At 46.4% G+C, this 22612-nt stretch overlaps 1 protein-coding gene across 3 annotated transcripts in view; it reads left to right on the forward strand.

The window, feature by feature from the left end:
* The first annotated feature begins 14188 nt into the window (after nt 1–14188).
* The window catches only part of ITGB5 (integrin subunit beta 5), a 111754-nt gene continuing 103330 nt past the window's right edge, over nt 14189–22612 (forward strand). For all 3 annotated transcript variants that reach the window (XR_014296773.1, XM_082654816.1, XM_082654817.1), the window contains exon 1: nt 14189–14319. Coding sequence is in view for 2 of the 3 variants with exons in the window: in XM_082654816.1 (XP_082510942.1) it covers nt 14250–14319 (70 nt within the window). In the remaining variant the exon portion in view is untranslated. The remainder of the gene's footprint in view (nt 14320–22612) is intronic.

Consider the following 22612-nt stretch of genomic DNA (forward strand, 5'->3'; position numbering starts at 1 on the left):
GTGACTGTTTGCAATGAATACAGCTTGTTTGCTAACTAAGTACCTATGAAATTAAATGCACATAGATGCTATTAGTAAGCATCTATACTTAAGATAGTTGATTTGCTCCGATCAGTACAATAGTTAGGTTTTTTTTTTTCCTGGCTGTGCAACAGTAATCATTCTATCTATCTAGAGGGAAGCTCCCCAGGATTTTTCACTCCTGAAAGAGTCTAGAAGAGTGTTGCTTTGAGTTGATACCCTGTAGATAAGTGACGTATTCTGGGAGACTCGTACACATCAGCTGTGGAGGTCCCAGGAGATGGGAGGACGTACCATCCTTGAAGATGCTGAGGTTCATTCTCTGGCAAGTTAAAACAGGGAAGCTCCTTCTTTTCCTCAAATGTAGGGATTTCATTACCCTTGAACTGCCAGGAACTTGTGACCTGTGTTCAAATCAAGAGGACAGATAAAAAGAGACAGGTCTCTTAGCTTTTTGGGAGCAGTTACTGGCAATCCAGGGCCTTCTTAATGTCAACTAGAAGGCCTGAACTAGAAATGTCCTCTGCAGGGGTACGTTCTAGAGGGTTTGAAATGCCGGTGGGTAGGGGAGTCAGTGGGGAAAAATGTGACCAGGAGAAGGAGGAACAGAGGTAGAAGGAAGCTGGGCTGGAGGCTGAGTAAGGGAGAAGGTACCCAGGGCCCACCTTCATCCTCAGATTCCCCTCCTCAATGAGCAAATGGGCATTTCCTCTAATTCGTGCCCTACCCAAGATTTAGAACCTAGGAGAGGATGTGAAGACAGAGCCCCCAGAGCAAGAGCTTGAAGTCACTTTGAAATTGTAGACATTCTGACTGGCTCATGGTGAGAGAGGGAGCTTGGGCTCTGGATCCAAACGTTCAGCCTCGTGATACAGACTCCAGAGGTATTCCACCAAAGCCTCAGCCTTCCCTGGGGACAGAGCCTTAGCCGTGGTCACGAACACACACACACAGCTAAGAATGGGGACAGCCACCTCGAGCACAGGCTTTCTTTAATGTTAGTAGTATCCTTGTTTATGTCTAATGTCTGGTCTCTTTGCAAGTTATTTTTATTTGTTGTTATTATTTGTTCTTGACTGTTAACTATAAGCAGTAACAAATAAAGTGTCTTTAATAGATGGTCCTCCCTTGTGTTTGGGACTTTGGGTGATGCACATAGCAGTTAAGTTTCACTTTCAATAGCAAACATGACACATGGTAAACCGAATTGATTAACATCTGCTCATTAGGGGCTGCTGGATTACCCAAGGTAATTTTTTTTTTCATGGAATAGACATTTTTGGCTGCTTCCTCAGGCGTATCCCACAACTCTTCCATTTTGAAGCAACCAAGCATTTTGGGTGGGATTGATCCGACCCCTAGCTCCAAATGTAGGCCTTGGTTGGCCCAAGCCAATCAGTGGAATCCCATGCCGGCTTGCCAGTGATTGACTTAGCAAGCACATGGCACAAGTGGATATGATTAGAATAAATCTCAGATGTTGGTAGGAGGCTTGGAGGAGGAGAAACTCGTCGTTCTGGAGAGCGGGGTTGAGGAGGTGAGGCCTCGAACTGCTTCAGTTTTGCTGAGCTGACACATAGAGGAGGGCAAAGCTGAGAGAACCATGGAAGAATGGAGCTGGTGCTCTGATCAGAACATCCCTGAAGGCTCTGGACTTTACTGTTAGGACAGTTTGAGTAGTTGCTTCTGTTTTTGCAGGTGGAAGCATCCTCACTGATACAGCTTGTGATTACTCTTGTGTTCTCAAGGCTAGCTGGTGAACATAATAAAAGAAACTCGTATGACCTATTAATGCCCACAGTAAAAATATTAGTCAGCAATCAATAGGTTAACAGAATTAATGAAGACATAACTTAAAATTGGCTGACCACTGTAACTTGACATCACAGTCTCTAGTTCTGACCTGCATGTTACCTCCTTTACATTTGAAGATGATTCTGGATTTAGTGCTAAAAGTAGGCTATTTGAACCTCTTTTCTTTCTTTTTTTTTAAAAAATTTTTTATTTATTTATTTATTTGGTTGCACCGGGTCTTAGTTGCAGCAGGTGGGCTCCTTAGTTGCGGCTCACTGGCTCCTTAGTTGTGGCATGCAAAGTTTTAGTTGCAGCATGCCTGTGGGATCTAGTTCCCTGACCAGGGATCGAACCCGGGCCCCCTGCACTGGGAGCGCAGTGTCTTATCCACTGCGCCTCCAGGGAAGTCCCTGAACCTCTTTTCTAAAGAGTCCCACCTCTCTCGTGGCCCTCTGCACTACACCATGTCAGTTTCCATCACTGCTCAAAGGTCCTGGGCCATACAGAACTCTGGGCTTCATGGACCAGAGTACATCCATTCTTGGGTGAATTTCATTGCTATTGTTTGAATAAAAATAATGCTCCAAATATGTATATGTGTAATATTTATGAAAATGGCTTTTGTCTCCAAAGTTGCTTTTGATCTTACATAATAGAACATGTAATTCATTTGTTTCCGCTCACTGGGACCTTTGCAAAGGTTTTCTAACTGACTGCCCTGCAACCTCACAGGCCTGTCAGAATGAACTTTCTAAGATGTGAATCTGATCATGATATTCCCTTGCTTAAGGCTTTCAGGGGTTCTCCACTGAGAGAATCAAGCTCAGAGATTCAAGCCAGACTCTTTGTGGCTCAAGTGCTCCAGAGTTGCCTCTCCTCCCCCGTCCCCACTCCCACTACCCCCGCAGTGCTCTAACACTTGCATACCTGCTGTTCCCTAAACATGCCACCTCCTCCTACAGCCATTTTTTTGGAATTTATTTTATTTTTTTTATACAGCAGGTTCTTATTAGTTATCTATTTTATACTACCTCCATTTTTTTGCCTGTGCTGTGCCCTGCACTTGAAATGCCCCTTTCCTTCAACTGCCTAATAAACACCTCCAACTGTCTAGATCAGCTAAAACACCATCTCTTCTGACTTTCAAATCCTCCCCTTCTCCACACAGCCCTCTCAAGCAGAAGTATCGCCTCTCTCGTGTCAGCTGGGTCCTGGAACTCATTTCCCTGGTAAAGAGGTCCTGCATGGTAAGTCTGTGTTTCCTTCTCACCCAGCACAATGCCTGGCATAGAATATTAAATAGTTATGAAACAGTATAAAGCAGGACTCTTCCAGCTCAATCTTGAAGTGTGTGTTCATTATCTTGATGGTGGTGAAGGTTACCACGGTTATAGCAAAACTTAAATTACAAACTTTACATATGTACAGTTTATTGTATATATACCTCAATTGAGCTGTTTTTTTTTTTTAAAGTGGAGTATGGACACTCCTGCGGGAGCCTCTCTGACCTTGAGGGAGGCATCCTCTAATCACTGCCCTCAGACAGCACAGGAGCACATACATGTCATTCTGCTGATCTCTGCTTCAGCCTGAAGGCTCTCTGAGGTCAACGCTGGGTAAAACCAGCTGGGGATGGACCATTGCCCCGACAGCAGAAGGTCTCGGCTGTACACTGGAGTCACTTGAGAAGATTTAAAAATCACTGATGCCTGGGTCCCATCCCAGAGCGCTTCGTTGGTCTAGAGCATCCGGCTGGGTTAAGCTCCTCAAGTGATTCGAATGCGCGGGGGAGTTTGAGAATCACTACTCTCAACCAGCGGCTTGGCTCCTTGAGGTCAAGCCCCAGATCACATCATTTCCCATTCCTTCCCCAGAGATTCTAGAAACCAGGAGTCTATTATGCATAAGAAGCTTCAGTGGTCTCTGAGCTTCCTTATGGAGGAAGAGGTCAATCGTCCAGGTGGCATCAACACCAAAACAGCTTGAAATTTAAATCTTTGGGGCAATTTTACCCCTGAACTACCCACCACCCTCTTCCTTCTTCCTAGCCGCTGGGCAAATTCTGCAGCCAGTAGGTGGTGCTGTCTCCTATGGCTTGCAAAAACCCGACTTCCAGTGGGACAGTTGTTTTAAAAGCCTTGTTGGAAATCATTCACTTTTAATGCAACAATTCTAAATAATTCCACCTTGACTTTTTCTCGGTCTCTTCATTCCTTGCTCTTGTGCCAGGGAAACATGAATGTTATCAGTTCACTCTTGTTGCACATTTGCATAATTTTTACTGGATCATTAGAATCATACATTGTTTCTTTCCAGTGGCCCTAGAATAACTTAAGAATTGAAGTAATGTTAATGTCATCTTAATGATGCATAAAATTTGGTACAATTATTCAGATAATCAATGTTTTATTTAATGGCTTTCCAAAATAAAAAAGAAGATAAATCAATTTGCATTGAAAAATTCATCATTTTAAGTTTAAAAAAAATGCCACCAGTGGGAGATTTCTAAGATCATCAGCGTTTATGAGGTGATCAAGGTCTGGCTGGATGTTTTAGAGAATGAGGTTGGGAAGAGCCCTGGGGCACAGTATGGGGAGCTTTTCTTCAACCTCCAGGTTGTGACATGTGCGCACTTTTATTCAAAGACAAAGCTTGGAGCAAACCACAAAGGCTTCATTATTCCTGCAGTCTCAGTAACATTTTCTGAGCCCACAATCAGAACATGTGGTCTAATAAAAGAATCCTCTCCTGCTTCCAGATGACAGCCAGTTTGAAAAAACAACAATAATAATAGTTAATATATTATGGAGTATTTAATATAGGCCAGGCACAATTCTTCCTTTCATTCTCACAATAATTGTAAAGTAATACTATTATTACCCTTGTTCAATAGTTGGGGAAATGGAGGCAAGAAACTTGCCCAAAGTTTTATGGGTAGTAATTAGCACAGCCCTCTGTCATTTAATGCTAGAATATTAACGTATGTAGGATATTTCGATGGTTCGTAGAGACGATGAGACATATATTTGAAACTGAGAGTGTCCTATGTTTACTAGGCCTGGTGCCAGATCTTCCTGGAGTGTATAGGTTAATGGGCCTTTATTACCCAAAATGAAAAATTCTGTCCTTACGTCATTGTTCAGATTTCAGAACATATTCTCTCCATTAAAGTAATTCATCTAAAATCATCTGCAAAATGCCTGCTGTGCATTACCGATGGCCCCAGCTGTGGCTGTGGCTTCCCTCTCTGTTTGGGTGCGGGGCCTCCAGTTTCTCTCTAATGAAAAGTCTCTCTATTCTCTCTCTGCCCGGCTGTGGTATCCTGCCCATATGTGGTGACAGAGGAATCCTTGAGGCTTCTTTCCTTATGCTGGAAACAATAACCTCCTGACAGGGTCCAAGGTCCCGCTGGGTTGACACTGAACACCTCCAACCCCCACCCCTGCTTAGTGCCACCTTTATCAGCCAGTCCTTCTCTGCTCCTGAGCTTCTGGAGAAAAACCCTCTGTCTTATTTCTCTGGTATGTAGAAGGTCCTCAACAAAACAAGAAAGAATGAAGGCCCTATTTCAGTGAAGTAACATCCTCGAGCAAGGAATATCCTGGACTATGGAAGCAAAGAATAGAATTAGGGCAAAACAAGAGAAGTCTCCAGATTATAATAGGGTCGATTGTCCAAATGTCTATTTGTAATGTCACTTTTGAGGTATTTTGTTTTTAAGCTTAGTCCATAACAGAAAGCCTCTCTTAGCCAGCCCTAACCAACCAGCTTTACCATTTTCTCGAGAGGAATTAACTTATACAATACCCTCTAAGTTGTACGTAATTCTTATTCCATAATAGAATGTCTATCATTTTAAACTAATCTTTTAAAATTTTCTATTGTTATTATTCTAAGTCTCAAACTTAAAACAAGACACACACCCCAGAAGGGTCAACACAAATAGACATTTGGACAGCGGACTGCATTATAGTCCAGAGACGTCTGTCCTTGCTCCTGGGTGCTCCTCAGGAGCCCTCTGCTCTCCTCTACGTGGCGATCCAGGCTCCTTCCTGCTACGGCTTCCTCATTTTGAACATGTTTCTCAAGGTCACACTGTACTCATCTGTATCAATCTACTAGAAAGGGAAAAAGCGTGGAGGATCAGGCAAGAGAGATCTTTATGGGTCAGGTCTGGTGTTAATGCCTCTCATTTTTTCCCACATCACATTGGTTTAGAACTTAGCCACATAACTACACCCAACACAACCAGGGAGACAGAGGAATATAGGAGAGCTCCATGTCCAGGAAGACCAGGAAATGGGTGCTTTGTGAACAGCTATCCCGTCTCTGGTCCTCTCCCTCCCTCTCCCTTACAACATGATGTCACCCTTCAAGATTCTGCATAAATATCACAATCCCATCCCTAACCTAGAGCAGTACCTAGCACAGAGTATACACTCAATAAATATTTGTTAAAAAAATGAGGCATTCCACAAATACTTTGTTTTAAATTTATTTTATTGAAGTATAGTTGATTTACAATGTTGGGTTAGTGTCTGCTGTACAGCAAACCGATTCAGTTATACATATACATATATATTCTTTTTCATATTCTTTTCCATTATGGTTTGTTACAGGATATTGAATATATTAATAGTTCCCTATGCTATACAGTAGGACTTTGTTGTTTATCCCACAGATACTTAAGCGTCTACTCTCTTAATTCTCAATTAAGTCAGAGAGTCAGTTGTGCCATAAGCAAGTAATTTCAAATTCAACTCATCTGATAGAGGAAGGACCAAGCCCTTTGAGAACATGGAGGAAGACATTCAATGAAAATCAGTTCTGGAAGGCTTGAGCTGGGTATGGAAAGAGGAGTCAAGTTTACTAGCTGGAAAGAGCAGGAACCATGACCATCTATGGAGAAGAAACACGACGTGCAAAGGTGAGAATGTGTTTGTGAGGATGCGTGTTGGGGCCAGGCTCTGAAGGGCCTTGTGTGTTGCATAATCATCTGATTCCTGGTGTGCTGATCCTTCAGTTATACCAACCATGTGCCCTACCTTCTTTTTCTGAAGAGAAGGCTGAACAGCTATACCTAATAAGGCATTCACTCAGGTGCTGCCTGCTTGTGTGGAGACAGTTGCAATGCCCTCCCTGGTCTCCTTGGAAGAAGGGAGCCCAGCTATCTCAAGTTATAGTTTGCAGGTATCCTGCTTTGGGTCTGGCTTGGCTTTGTCTTTCAGCTACACTTGGAAAACATGATTGGGGTGCCCTAGTCTGGGGAGTCACAGATCTCCACAGCTAACTACACTTCAGCCTACTGACCTAAGGGTAAAAGGCCCTGCGTTTGCTGTTAATTGTGGTTTGGGGATGAATGTTACAAGGGTAGCTATAAAGCATGGGGCTCCATGTAATGAAAGGTCCACTGTGCCCCTGGATGGCCACCCTATATAACATAACATGACTCAGAAGAAGAGTGGGTCAAAGCTGTCACCCTAAGAAATCAGGTGGGGACCCAATTTAGGAAGTACAAGCCAGATTCAATAAATAGTTATTAAATGCCTACTGTGTGCCAGGTATTTTCAGATGTATTTGCTAATTTAACCTGCAGGTAAATATTTTCTGAAATGATCACAAATAAGACCAATTATGAGAAAACATTGCACTTTTGAAAATATTAAGATATACTTCTTTTAAGTACACTCGAATTAAGACTATGTCATAGTCATAGTGAAGATCAGAGTTCCATTCAAAATGAGGCAGCTGTGATAGAACAGAAAGAACTGTGGACCTTGGAGTCCGGAGATCTTGGCTCTGTCACTTATCCCTTCTCTAAGCCCCAGCGTCCAAATGGGGAGAATGAGGTATGTTTTACAGCATTGATTTGTACTGTAAATACCTGACTGAACTATAAATACTTGGCTGGACTCCATTCTCTCTGAGTGTGGGGACTTTTTGAACTGTGCTTGTCTTTGTGAGGAACCCGGAAACTATACTCCTAGAGTTATATTACAAAATATGATGGCTTCTAAGCTGGGGAGGGGCCTACACCTGAGCAACGAGGCTCTTAGCTCCTGCACCTGAGCTGACTGCTATGCTAGACTGAGAGCAGAACTCCCATGAGATGAACTCTCAATGCTGCCAGGCTGGCCAGCTGTGGTTCCTCCCTACATTGTCTTGACTTTTAAAGCCAAATGTGGCCTCTAGAAGGCTTGTGAGTCTGAATATTGAGTTGACCCTCGGAGGAACCTCTGGTGGGTATTGCAGGCATCATGTTTTATTGTATCGTCTCTGAAATGTTGGAGCAGATAGTGGCCTATCTCCAGTGAGGCTGGGGAAGTGGAAACTACCAAAGAAGGAACTTAGGTTACATGGAATGAAGAACTCGCTGTGATTGATGATTAAATAATCAGAGTACATTAGCCAGGGAGGTGATGGGGGCTCCTTGGGACATCCCTTAAAGAGGTGAAATGGTCATTTTCAGAGTCTACTCCCAAGACAGGCCCTCACAATCTTCCCACGTAGTGAATGTGTTCAACCCAGTCCTGTATCCTATTAAAGGGCAGTAGTTTTCTGAAGGACAATTTTTAGTTGGTAGAACAGGTTATGTAAACCAGAGCCTGCTGCCAAGTGCCAAACGCATTTGAGTTCACAAGCAGTAATTATAGAGCCAGCTCCGGCATGGACCAGATCCTTTGCTTTCCAGCTGAGCGAACTGAGGTCCAGAGAGGGGCAGGTAATTGCATGGCTGCTTAGCTAGTTGATAGCACTGAGGACCGGAACTGAATTCTTCTGAGTCCAGATTTATAGTTTTCCTCCACCAGCAATTAAATATGAAGAGCTATAGTCTACAAAAGGTGCGGTAGCTCCTGTACACAGGCTGAAGTTGGGTCCCGGGCTGGAGGCTTTTTGCAGGCCTGTTGGCCCTTGACTTCTGCAGACCTGGTCCTTCAGCAAGCTGCTCAGCTTCCACCCCCCCATCACACCCCCAAACCTGGCCCCCAGAAAGGGGTAAGGGTCAGAAGCTTGTCCTACCTTTTGAAAAGCTGTTGAATTCCTAGCTCCAGCGTTGTCTGAAGGACCACTGATAAGAGCTAAGACAAGACAGAAGAGAAAGGCAAGATGAAAGTGAGGGGTGACACGGAGGGGATTGTAGGTGAAAAGGAGGATTGAAAAAAAGTGGGGGCTTCCCTGGTGGCGCAGTGGTTAAGAATCCGCCTGCCAATGCAGGGGACATGGGTTCGAGCCCCAGTCCGGGAAGATCCCACATGCCGCGGAGCGGCTAGGCCCGTGCACCACAACTACTGAGTCTGCGCGTCTGGAGCCTGTGTTCCGCAACGGGAGAGGCCGCAACAGGGAGAGGCCCGCGCACCGCGATGAAGAGTGGCCCCCGCTCGCCGCAACTGGAGAAAGCCCTCGCACAGAAACGAAGACCCAACACAGCCAAAAATAAATAAATAAATTTATTAAAAAAAAAAAAAGTGGTGCTCAAGTGGCCGAGGGCAGAATGCTAGCTCAGCCTCCAAGAGCATTCCCAAGTTCCCGCCGCTTCCTTCTGCTCTTCAGATATCTCCATCCTTGCCAGCGTCTATGGTGTTCACTTCCCTCTATCCCATCACGCTCCCCTCATTCTGTGGCATTTCTTCCCAGGCCACATCTGCATGGACCATACCTGTTCTGTGCTCCTTCCCCATTCCCTACTCACTCGTTTCCTGGTATTTATGCTAGAAGTCTCTAGATATGATTAAAAAGGGGTATGTGTGTGTGAGTGTGTCTGTGTACTTGTCTTCATTCATTGTACTTTTTAGTTAAATAACTGGAAAAGCATCTGTGCCCTTTAGGTGGTGTAAGATAACTTCTAGGAAAAGAGAAACAAATTGTAATGGCTTTGCCAGAGTGGAAAAGGGGCATTTAGAGGAAGACTCTAGCAGTCTCCTCTGGGTCTAAGCTCTACAGACAATTTTAAAGAAAAGTTTTCTAAAAAGGAAAAAAAAAAAGGAAAACATATGCCAAAATTCATTGAAAAATATCACAACTTTTACTGTAATTTTATTAATGGACACTGTTTTAAAATATTTCAGTTCATGAAAGCTGGAAAACATATATTCCATCCAGAATATATAATCTTAAAAATATTTTCAAAACTAACCTTTGAAAATTGGTTACAGAAAGATATAATTCATGAGCGTTTTCAAAATTGATAATTCTATGAATAGAGAGGTTGAAAGCACATGACTTATTTATCGAGGGTGTGCTAGCTGCTCCATAAATAAGGTTAAAATGTTTGTATGTGCTTCTTAGCTTCAGAGAAATGGTACATTTCTATGACTTACGTTTGTACATTAAAAGCAACAACAACAAAGAGAAACACCTTTCCTCATTGTTGAAAATTTCCATCGAGACTTGTTTTGTATTCCGTCTCTCAATATGAAATTCCACCTGTCTCAGCTGTGGCATGACCACGATGTCCATGCTTAACCCCAAAATAAACAAACAAAAATTGCTGAGAGATCTACTATATGCCAGTTAACATAATAGGCTATTTTCACCAAAATGGAACCTGCTGTGCTCACCATGGCCTGTCATCTGCCCATCTCCTGTGTTCATCCATTATGTGGATGGTGCCTTTAGGTCTGTCCTTGGCCGTCCCGTATGGGCTGCAAACTCTGAGGGCTGTCATGGGGAGTATTTTTTCCTAACCAACACCGTGTCACATAGGGGGAGAAAAACCTATAAAGAACATTTTCCTATAAAAAAGAATATAATTTTATATTTTTAAAATAAAAAGTTAGGGAGTTCCCTGGTGGCCCGGTGGTTAGGATTCCAGGCTTTCACTGCCGTGGCCCAGGTTCAATCCCAGTCAAAGACTGAGATCCCACAAGCCGTGCAGTGTGGCCAAAAAAAAAAAAAAAAGTGAAAATTAACATTAAAGAAAATTGTATACATGTTTCATAGCCCTATCAATTGCTGCAAAAGAACTTTATAATATTCCGTCATCAGGGTCATTCATTTCTGGCACTGTGACAAACCCCAGGCATGACTATTAAAAGCAGAGTAAATTAAGAATATTACCTAAACTAAGGTGAATACTGTAGGGTTGTTGTCTTTTCCCCCTCCAACTTTTTTTTCCCTGCATATTACATTGCAACTCTATATCAGTAAAATATTCTTGACCTGGATTAGAGATTGAATTGCACAATATGACGACTCATCGTGGGAGTGAATTAGCATGTAAATCTGACTTATGAAATAGAAAATTTTAACTAATCCGATTTCAAGTTTTTTTTAAATTATGGTAAAATACACATAACACAAAAGTTACCATTTTAATAATTTTTAAGTGTACAGGTCAGTGGCATTAAGTATTCTCACAGTGTTGTGCAAACATCACCATGATCCATTTTCAGAACTTTTCCATTATCCCAAACTGAAACTCTGTACCCATTAACTAATAACTTCCTGTTTGCCCCTCTGTCCGGCCCCTGGTAACCTCTTTTATCCTTTCTGACTCTATGAATTTGCTTATACATAGAATCATACAATATTTGTCCTTTTGTGTCTTGCTTATTTCACTTGCATAATGTTTTCAGGGTTCGTATGTGTTGTAACATGTGTCAGTATTTAATTCCTTTTTAAGACTGGATAATATCCCATTGTAGGTACATACTGCATTTTATTTATCCATTCGTCTGTTGATGGATATTCGAGCTATTTCCACCTTTTGGTGACTGTGAATAATGCCACTATGAATGTGGGTGTATAACCATCTGTTTGAGGCCTGCTTTCAATTCTTTTGGGAGTTGCGAGATGGAGTTTGTGCATCATATGGTAATTCTATATTTAACTTTTTGAGGAATTAATCTTATTTTAAAACTAATAAGAAACATAAACTTCCTCTGGGTTATCTGTGTTCAAACCTTGAGACGCAAACTCAATGCAACCATCAGCCTCCTTGGGGCCCAGAAGCTCAGCAATGATCAGAAATGGGATGCTGTGGAGGCAGCCACAAAGGGAACTGTTTCAGTGGCTGTGGGAAGCACCGATGGAGGCCATCAGTGCACGCTGACTTTGCCAGTCAGAGGAAGTCAAAGCATTTAAAAGACACTTCCACTCTCCAGCTTAGTACAAAGAATGAAGGATGATGGGACAAGAAAAAGCCACAAACCAGAAAACAAAAGCTTGGGAGGAATTAGAAGAGCCGTCTATCATCTCCAGCCTAGTTCCAAGATAATGGAATGTGGAAGAATGTTGTCATCACTTGGGATTCTGCTGTTTATGGCAGGTCTGGGCAGGTTGGAAACCGCCAGGTGGGACAGGAGGAGGGCAGATTGGGTTGCAGCACTTTCCAGGTGCAGTCCAGGTAAACAGGGGTGTGTGTTGGGTCTGAACAGTAAAGCGCCATGTTGGGCTGGGGAAGGTGATGCACAGATCAGACAACACAGGGCCTAAACTTAGAGGATGCTTGATAAATGCAAGATTTGTTTGTCCTTATCAATGCAATATTTACCCAGTTTCTGCAACTTAACTTTCCTTGCATCTAATCCATCCATCACATCCCTACCAGAAAAATCTTAAAATCACCACTTGGCACTGACACCTCCCAGTTCAAACTCTTTCACCGGCTGCCCATTAGTTATAATCATTGCCTCTCAAGCTTGGATAAAAGTAGCCCCAAGGCCATTCTGCTGAGGCAGAAAGACCCAAGATAAACCTGGGGCAGCCCCTGCAGCACAAAGTTTACTGGAAAATGTTTGGGGACAAGCATAACTCTTACATAAGAATGAACATGGGGAATATTTAGAGTACGATGACACTTCCATGGAGTTTAAGCATAAAACACTGTCCTTCAAGTGGAATTTGGAGCTTGGCCTCTATGCACACGATGCCACAAGGATAAGTTCATTTTCTCTGGCAGTAGGGCACCACCCTGGTAGAGTGTGGGGTGGGAGTGCACAGTTAAACTCCAGCTCCCTAATCTGGGCAGTTAGAACTAATTGCCCACTCAGAGCCGTCTTGCCAACTGGTTCCTGATGTGCAAAGTTCAGATCACTTTGCTCTTTACTGCTTACTGCTTCTGTTTTTAGTCGAAGCATTCTGAACTTTTGGATAATGCATCCAGCTGTCACTTCTCCTGGCAAGTTAACCCCTTTGTGCCTCAGTTTTCTCATCTGGATAACAGTAGGGTTGTGGGGAGGATTTCGTGAATTAACAAGGTAAGTATTTACATTTCAGTGCCTGACTAGCTGTGTGCTTTCTGTACTGTACGTGTTAGGCATCCTACTATTATTTCCTTCTATTGGTACATGAAGGCTGCCTCTTCTGCTGCTGCCTATAAACCATTCCAGTCTTAACCCACTCATCGTGGCCCAGCCCAAGCCCACCTGGTCCTTTGCACGTGCTGTTAGAGGAAGCTCCCCACCCCCGCCCCTTACAGTCAATTTTAGAACCAGCTCAGGTGTAAAGGATAAGGTGAAAACCTGAGCATCTGTTCTTCAGTTTATTTGTTCGGCTTCACGGAAACCGCCAGCGTATCGACATAAGAAAAACGCAGAATAGTGACATATTGGCCAGTCTCGAATCCGCGTAAAGGGCAAAACTTTAATGAGGGAGGGAAAAGTGCGTTTTGAGTGTGTCTCCACGCCCCACGTGCCCTCACTTCCCCACAGAGCACGTCGCCTCGCGGTAACACTCGCCGGTGCCTCCGTCCCTCCGGCGAGCACGGCTTCGAGAGGACTAGACTGCCACGGCACGATTCCCCGCTCCCCGCCCCGGACCCGCTCTCTCTCCTTAAATCCAGCAACCCCAAGTATAATCTCGGCTCGCCCGTGGAGCGTGCCCCTCCCCCTTCCCGTAGCTGCTAGGGAAGCCGGGCCAGACGCTACCCCAGGATTTCGACCCCTGCCCGGGCCGCCAGGTGCGCCGGAAGCAACTTCCACCTGGATGCCCTCGGCCTCCCTTGCTGGCCGGTCCCCGGGAGGGGCGGAGCTCGGTCCGCCCCGCCTCGCCGTAAGCTGACCTTGTGGCAGCCAGGCGGGGGCCGGGACAGGGAGAGAAGGGGAGGAGTAAGGAGAGGAGGAAAGTGGAGCCCCGCGGGCCGGAGGGAGGAAGAAAAGGGAAGGGGTGGAGGCGACGGGCGCAGTGTACCGGCGCGCGGGGGAGCCTCAGCCCGTGGTGCGTGCAGGAGCCGGAGTCCTCCCTGCACAGAGCCGCCCGCCGGGACCGTCCCGAGCGGCGACACCCCGGGCGACCCGGCCGGGGAGCCGGCGCAGCGGCGGCCCCGGGACTCGGCGGCAAGCGCTGCGGGAGGGATGGTGGCGGCGGGGCGCGGGCCAGCGCATCCGCCCCCGCCTCCCGCCAGGCCGCGGCCCCCGGCCCCCCGCCCCCGCGCCCCGGCCGCACGTCCCCGCGGAGTCCGCCGCCCGCGCCGCAGCTGAGCCGGGCGCCCCACCATGCCGCGGGCCCCCGCGCCCCTGTACGCCTGCCTCCTCGGGCTCTGCACGCTCGTGCCCCGGCTCCCAGGTAAGCCGTGCCGCTGGCGGTGCAAAGAAACTTTGTGGCGCACGGAGCCGCCCTTGGCGTCTCGGAGGGGCAGGGCCCCGGGCCGTTGTCTGAAGGTGGGAGGCATCCTCGGGGCACTCCCAGGTGGCGAGCCGCTGGGGACGGCCCGGTGGGGGACTTCCGAACTGCGTGCGCCACCCCGCGCGCGGCCCGCCGCAGCCCCGCAGGGCGGTCGTCGGCCTCCAGTCCCCTCCCGGGCGAGGAGGAGCCTTCCTGAGTAAACAGCCCTGCCCGTCTGCTGACCTAGCCCGCGAGCGCCCGCGCCCATTGCGCGGGGAGGGCCGCCGCCAGCCCCGCGTCGGGATTTGGGCTCTGCACTCCCGGCACAAAGCGGCCCTTGTGGCCGGCCGGGGGCGGCGGGCTGCTGGGAGGCGCCGAGTGATGCCACCGGTACCCTGGTCCCGGGGAGACGAAGGGCAGCTGGAGGCGCGTGACCCGGAGTCTTCGCTGGAGCCAAAGCGTGGGGGCCAGGGCTACTACTCCCGAGGGCTAGTCTCCTGGAAACGCGGGTGTTCAGGCCCTCGTAGCGAATCCTAGAGTTTCACCGCGCCTAGGCCAGCCGCTTTCCTTTAAAGATGTAACCCCCTCTTTCCTCCCCCAAGCCCTCGCATACCCGAGGGGAGACCCGCGTCCCAAACCACAGCCCCACCTGGGAACCAAGCCCCAGCTGGAACATCCCAATCTGATTCCTTCTGCCTGGCTTTATCCCGGAGTTTACAAACACCCCGTGCAGCACACTCCCTTAATTCTGGAGGATTGATTCTGGAACGGAGGGCAGGGGGTGTGCAGTTGCACTTGCGCGATACTGCCCGGGGTCGGCGGCTGCGTGAGGAGCCCTCAGTTACCTGCTTTAAGTTTTCGGAGTTGGGAGGGGGCTGAATGTGGCAGTTGGGAGGCCACAGCGGAGGGATGCTCTGTTGGGCGCTGGGGCTGCCAGGCAGATGAGCTACCGCCATCCCATCCCCCCTCCCCCAAACGCAAGAAGCTCCAAACTTTCTCCTTTCCCGTAGGAGATAATTGTGTTGGGGTGCTCGATTCACTTTCAAGCCCGAGATTCTTGATTGCTCTCGTGAAGCAAATGTCTGGCTGAGAGGGAGGGAAGGACTGTCCCCTGCCGTGTCTCATTTACATGAAGGCAGTGGAGGTTTCTGTCTGAGAGAGAGGAGAGGTCTAGGCAAACAAAAACTTTCTTCAGGGCCTAATTCAAACTTATTACTGTAGCAGGTTTCTTTTTTCACTCCAGAGCTTGGGGTAGATCACCGGTTTCCAAACACCCATCTGGCAACCAGTGCCCATTGCTGATGTTTTCATGGGTCCCCAGGGAAAGGCAAAGAGAAGGATGTATCTTGTGTCACACACAGGAGTATATCATTGCCAACAGCCCCCTGCTTCCCAAGGACTGTCCTTTAATTTGAAAGTATGTCTTTTTTATTTTTGGTGGGAAAACTTTAATAATTTGTAATGATAATAGAGAGTGGTTTTCATTTTGAGCAAAAGAAAAAAATCTGGCAATCCTATATACATTTTACCTTCTCTTTTTGTTTTCTTTTTAAATCATAATGATCCTAATAATCTGTGAAATCCAGAAGTTTGGGAACTGCTGAAGGAGATGACTTCTTAGTTTCCTTACAGTTTGACATTTTGATTCTAGTAAAACCTTAAATACTTCCAGTTGCAAATAATTCTTTCAATACATTATTTTCCATTTGCGTTGTGATTTCTGTTTTTCAAAGTTTGTATACATCTTTCATCTGTGTGTTTAATCCAGCAGGAAATAGACTTCTAATTTGAGGGGGCTCACTTCAAACAAGTCCCTGGCAGGCTGACAGCCCCCATCCCAGGGTTATCTGCTCTCCTTATTATCCCCTTGCCAAGGGCCTCCAGACAGGACCCGAAGATATGGCCTTCCCACATAACCAGGGAAGGGGTTCTCTGGGGTGAGGCCCTTGATCTTTGCTAAGAAGGAGGGAGGAGTGTGGCATTGATCGGGCTGCGGACCTGGAGTCATGTTTGCTATCATTGTTTATTAAAAGGAAAAAAATCAAATGTTCTTCTGGTGAATGTCCTGCACGTTAGAATGCTGGAAATCCTAGGAGAGCCCTTTATCCTATTTACTGCACTCCTCTTGGCAGCACTCCCTCCCCCCATGATTCCGTGGTCTATGCTGGGGCTGTTGGAATTTGGCCTTGGGTTTGCAGCCCTCCTCAGGTAACCAGGCAAAGGTTCAGAAATGCAAACAGGGGGTTTGGTGTGTCGGCTGCTGTTTACCCTAGGTATTTACACTTTAGCGCCATCATCCTTGAATTAGGGGGACTTTCAATAAAGGGGATTGAGGCAGAAGAGGGCAGGGCCTAATTAGCTCTAATTAGTATTCCTCTCCTGCTTGTTCTCCATGCTTATTTAGCTACTGAGGCAACGGAGAATTAAAATATCTAAGTAGTTGGCAGAAGGCCCTTCGTGCCTGCCTACCCTGGTAACTACTTTTTCTCCTCCAGCGAGCTCATGGAGACATTCTGAGAAGTTTTAACATCGTGTGGGACGATTACACAGTACTTAAACGATGGTGCCCCTTTCACGTGGCGGTGTGCAGCTGTGTTAATGGGGTGGGGTCGCTTCACAGGTATTTTCAGTTGGTCGGGGCGGAGGGCTGTGGTGTGTTTTCTTTCTTTCTAGTTGGAATGGGAGTAATGGCCTTTCTAAATGTAAAGGAACACTTTACTTATAGGTGCCCATTTGTTGGTGAGGCTGCTGCTTCTATTGAAGGCAGGGTTCGATTACTGGGCCACATGGTGAAAAGTTTGCTCCCAGACAGGCCTTGACACCTCCCCTGTGGCGGATGCTTGAAGCAGGGCTGTAGAGTGCCCCTCCCCACCTCCAGGCTAGTTCCCTACCCCACTGCCCCCCAGAGTTTTTCAGAGATGGTTGCTTGTCTCTTGTAGAGTTATTCTCAACTCTCGCTCAGAGTGATCCTGTTAAAACTCAAGTCAGATCGTGTCGCTCTGCTTCAAACCCTCCAGTGGCTTCCGGAAGTCTTGCCAGTGCCCTGCCAGGCTCTCCATGAACGCCCCCTGCCCCCCGTGCCTCTCACCACTTCCCCTCATGCACTTCAGTCCAGCACCGAGGGCCTCGTTGTCTTCGAGCTCAGCTGCAGGCCTTCCCTCTGCCTGGAATGCTCTCCCTGCAGATCTCTGCACGGCGGGCCGCCTCCACACCCCCCCACACCCCCCAGCCTTTTCTCAGTGTCTCCAGCTCAGCCAGAGCTGCAGCCTCCTGCCCCACATTCTTCCTGTCTCCTTGCCTTCCTTGATTTTTCTCCCTAGCACTTAGCACCATCTAATGTACTTCCTTATCTGGATTCTCGTCCATCTTCTCTTCTGAGCATTGTGCCCCTCACCAGGACGTAAGCTCCGTGAGGGCAGGGAGCTGTGTCCGTTCTATTTGACACTGTATCCTCTGTGCCTAGAACAGTGCCTGACTCATACTTGTTGAATGAATGGATGAATACGAGTCTTGGTACTGTGTGTGAGTGTTGGAGGCGGAGTGTCCCGTCCTCACCTCCTTGCCTCCTCCTACAACTAGCTTTGAGGTCAGGGACTATGCATGTAACTTATTAGGAGGAAACGTTCATTGTTGTGAGGGAGAGAACTCATTTGAGTGTGTCAAGATTTTTTGAGCTGGAATCTATGATAGAGGCCGTTTAGTCCACCCCTGGAATTGTTTGCAGGAAGATGCCGAGGCCAGGAAAGGTTAAATGACTTGTAGCCAATAAGTGACAGAACAAGTACTTGGATCTTTCGTGCCAGGAAAGCCTTTTCCTCAGCCCATGACTCCAGCCCAAATGTCCCGTCCTCTGTGAAGCCTTGACTGCATCCCTCAGATGGAGCAGAGTTGGCCTCCCCTTCCCTTGCTCTCATAGCATATTCTGTCTGGTAGAGAGACTGGGGGCTGCCTCATCGGCTACGTGGTGAATTGCCGCGTCTCACTTACCTTTAGGTCCCTGATACGGACACAATGATTGGTCCTCAGTTGAGTCCTCCCCGCCCGGCCACTCCTACCATGGTTTCAATGACCTTAAAACCCTCAACTTCCTAAACATGTAAAACAATTTTAGTTACAGAGAAATCGAGAAGGTCGTATAGAGAGCTCCCGTATGCCCCACTTCCGGTTTTGCCTGTTATATTTACATCTCGCATTCATATGGCATATTTGTTACAATGAATGAACCACATCAATATGTTATAATTAACGAAAATCCGGGGCTCCTTAGTTGCGGCATGTGGGATCTAGCTCCCTGACCAGGGATCGAATCCACATCCCCTGCATTGGAAGGCAGATTCTTAACCACTGTGCCACCAGGGAAGTCCCCAGTTGTCTTTTTAAAAATAAATTTTGGAATAGGTAATATATTCACATACTTTTTAAAAGCATAACAAGTGTAGGGTGAGAGACCTCTTTTCCATGCTTGTTGCCCGTTAGTCTGGGGCATTGCCCCCGCCCCCTTCCCTGCTCAGACCATCCCTGTCAGTTTCTTATGGATCCACAGTGTTTTCTGTACATTTGTTACAAACCTCCCTCCCCCAGTTTTATTGAAAGGCAGCACTAAACACACTGTTCTGTACCTTGCCTTTTCTGTTAGCTTAGCGATAAGTGTATCCGAGTGAGCTTCATATCAGTGTGCAGGGAGTAGGGAGCATGCACATTCTTTTTTAAAGCCACGTAGTATTCTAGTATTTGAATTGGTGTTTTAAAAAAAACAAGTCATATCTGTAAAGCCGACGTTGTTGCGTGTTTTTGCAGATGTCTGCTGTTCAGAAAGGCAGTAAAGATATAAACAAGACAGATCCTTCCTAGGGCGTATTTACACTTCATGGTAACATCTTTAGACTGATGACTCTTTAATTGCTAGAATCAGCACTGGAAAGACTTTGTCACACGTGGGGATTGTGGTTCAGGGCATGGGAAGAGGCACTCCAGTGCCTTACCACTTCCCCCCCACCCCCCCAAACAAGAAATGTTTTTATTTTCTGTTGTCTTGAAAACAATGAGTAAAATGTAATTCGGGATTGTGTTTCTCTCACCTAGCTGGAGGAGGGTGCAGGCAGGAAGGGATGGATTAGGAGAAACATTTCACGCATCTTGAAGGAAGAATCGGCCGGACATGGCGGCTGCCTGGATATGACTGATGACAGGCAAGGATGAGTCAATGAGTTTGGGAAGGAGACAGTGTTTTCAGATGATGGTTTGCAGTAAACCCCTGGCTTCAGAGACATTAAGGGCTGCAGGCAGTTGACATTGAGCTGGAATGGTCACTGTGCAAACAGTAACCAAGAAAAGTTGTGGCCACTGTCTGGGCTGCTAGCATCTATTACCATGACCTAGACACAACACTCTGACATTTGTGAACTGCAGCTGTTTTAACGTTTTTTTCATTGCTTCCTTCCTTTCAAAATGCTATTGGTGCCAAGTGACTCATCCAGCCAAATCTAAGCTTACTGAAATATTAATAGGTGGAAAGAGGAGAGATGCCAGAGGGAGTAAGGCTGGCACCGTGGCTCATATCAGCACACAGTCTATGCTTCTGGTTCCCCGAGTTCCTGGCTGCTACCTGGTCCCTGGCAGACTGTGAGCTCCTGGGGAGCAAGGCCTGGGTCATTCATCTCTGTATCTCTAGCATCCCCTAGTCCAGTGCTTGGCGTTTGGGACATGCTTAGAACAGGGTTTCTTGAATTTTAATTTGTCCCAACAGCAACCTAATTTTATTTTTATATTTAAAATAAATTTTTAATTTTTATACGATTGTAAAAGGTTACTTTCTATTTACAGTTACTACAAATTATAGCAATGTGATTTTAGAGGAATCATTTTGAGTGCAGGGAAACTACTATATTGCATGTGAATATGCAAGAGTAACAGAAACAATTAAGGATGACAGATATTTTATAGTTGTTCAGTATGTTTTCATACCAGATGCCTGTCACATCCCTGGAGCCTCTTCAGGATTACGTCCAAGGTCTTTCAGGCTGACAAAGCAGAAGACCAGAGCCCAGTCTGATATGGATCAGAACGGAGGAGCCCTTAATGCTGTGAACCTGAGACCCCTGACCCAAGGTCCCAGAGCTCAGTGATGAGGCCCTGCTATTTAGAAAGTGGTGTTTGTGAATTTATGTTGATTAGGGCAGAGACATAAATGAGACATCCAATCTCAAATTCCTTTCTGACTGAGGGCCTGTTGGACTTCTCTCCTCCAGAGGACCCTGGAGCTCACTGGTCACATGGCCTGCGTCTGGGGTGGTGCAGGGATCCCCAGGCAGGTACCCTACGTGGGCACTTGCCGACCAGTGCCCCTTCTGTTTTTTTTTTTTGTTGTTTGGTTGGTTTTGTGGTATGCAGGCCTCTCACTGTTGTGGCCTCTCCCACTGCAGAGCACAGGCTCTGGACGGGCCGCTCCGCAGCATGTGGGATCTTCCCGGACCGGGGCACGAACCCGTGTCCCCTGCATTGGCAGGCGGACTTTCAACCACTGCGCCACCAGGGAAGCCCCAGTGCCCCCTTCTGACCTCTTACTTGTAGACTGGGCTCCTTCTTTCAAGTCACTCTTGTTTTCTCATGTTTTCAACTGTAAAATGAGGTGACTTGATGAGCTCATGCTAAAGCATTTCTAGCTCCAGCGTTCTGCAATTCCATTATTTTTATAGAAATGATTTTATACATCAAAGCAAATGACATGCCACAAGGGCCTGAGTGTGTATTTGATAAGGTTGAGGAGAGCAGAAGAAAAGTCACTTTCATTCTAGTTTTGATTTTTTTCACCCCTTCAGGTAGTGGTTTCTGACAGGTAAGGAGATTTTTTTTTTTTTTCGGTTATCCACATCTATTTATTTAATGTCAATACTTCAAGCTAAGTATTCTGGGGAATATTTTTTTTTTAATTGAAGTATAGTTGATTTACAATGTTGTGTTTATTTCTGCTGTACAGCAAAGTGATTCAGGTAAGGAGATTAGACCAAAACATTGAACTGGCATTTTGAAACTTTTCCTGCCATCATTCTCTTTTTTAAAAGGCTTTTTTAGTTTATTTTGTTTTATTTTATTTATTTATTTATTATCCCTCCCCTCCCCCCTTATCCCTCGGTAACTATAAGTTTATTTTCTACATCTGTAACTCTATTTCTGTTTTGTAGATAAGTTCATTTGTAGCCTTTTTTTAGATTCCACATATAAGCGATATCATATGATGTCTTTCTCTGTCTGACTGACTTTACTCAGTATGACAATCTCTAGGACCATCCATGTTGCTGCAAATGGCATTATTTAAAAGGTGTTTTAAAAAGTGCCTATCTGAACGTCTCCAAGTGAGTGGATTCATTTTAAAATGAGAAAGGAGGTTGTCAAGGCGGACAGGAGGCAGGCAAGCCCAACTTCCCCGTGGGCTGGATTCTGAGACCTTCTTGGTGAGTGTTTGGGACCTGGAAAGGACTCTACCTCCTGAAATGAGGCGTGCACGGTGGTTGGTCCCAGCTTGTTTCTTCTGGAAAATGTGTTCTGAGTCCAGTACTGCACCCAGGAGGTCCTGCTGTAGGCCTGGCTGTGAGATTGTGGTCCCCCAGCTCCAGGGGTATGAGGCAGGGGCCCCAACAGGGCGATGGCTGGTGGGGAGGGTTCAGGTTGGGGTCTCTGGCTGGGGAAAACCATCATTCTCACCCTCTGTGGGCTCCCAAAGCTGCCCTGCCTTTTCTCCTAGCACCTCAGGTTCCATCCCAGCTGCCATTCTTATCCCAAATGGTATTTGTTCCCTCTAGTGTGGGGTGACACAGTGCAGCTTCCTGCGTCACCCACTTTCTGAGGATTTTCACTGCTAGTGACAAAGAAGAAGCAGAGAGTTAAAATGAGCAAATTAGGGAAATGTTACAGTGTTAAGATGTCTTACAACCAATATTGTTATGTTGTTTTGTGGAGCTAGGGAATAGTCTCCGCCTCCCGGTGTTTTCTCCTCCACTCTCTCTTGTTAATCTCGTTGACTTTTTTTTTTCCCCTTTATGGTCTGAGCCCTTCTTCCTGGGGCTGGTGGCCCTGGGTTTTTCTTTTTTCTATTTATCTGCTGTGCCCCTAGGCAGTAACCAGAAGAGACCAGTGGGTCTGTTAGTGCTGTGAGGACCAAATAAAGTTATTTCTGTTCAGAGAAAAACCAACCAGTTCTGCTCTTGGTCAAAAGAAATCTGTCGGGGATGTTTCAGAAAGGAAGAAAAAGAACTGG

The sequence above is a fragment of the Grampus griseus genome (assembly GCF_964374135.1).
Source record: "Grampus griseus genome assembly, chromosome: 5".
Classification (NCBI taxonomy): domain Eukaryota; kingdom Metazoa; phylum Chordata; class Mammalia; order Artiodactyla; family Delphinidae; genus Grampus; species Grampus griseus.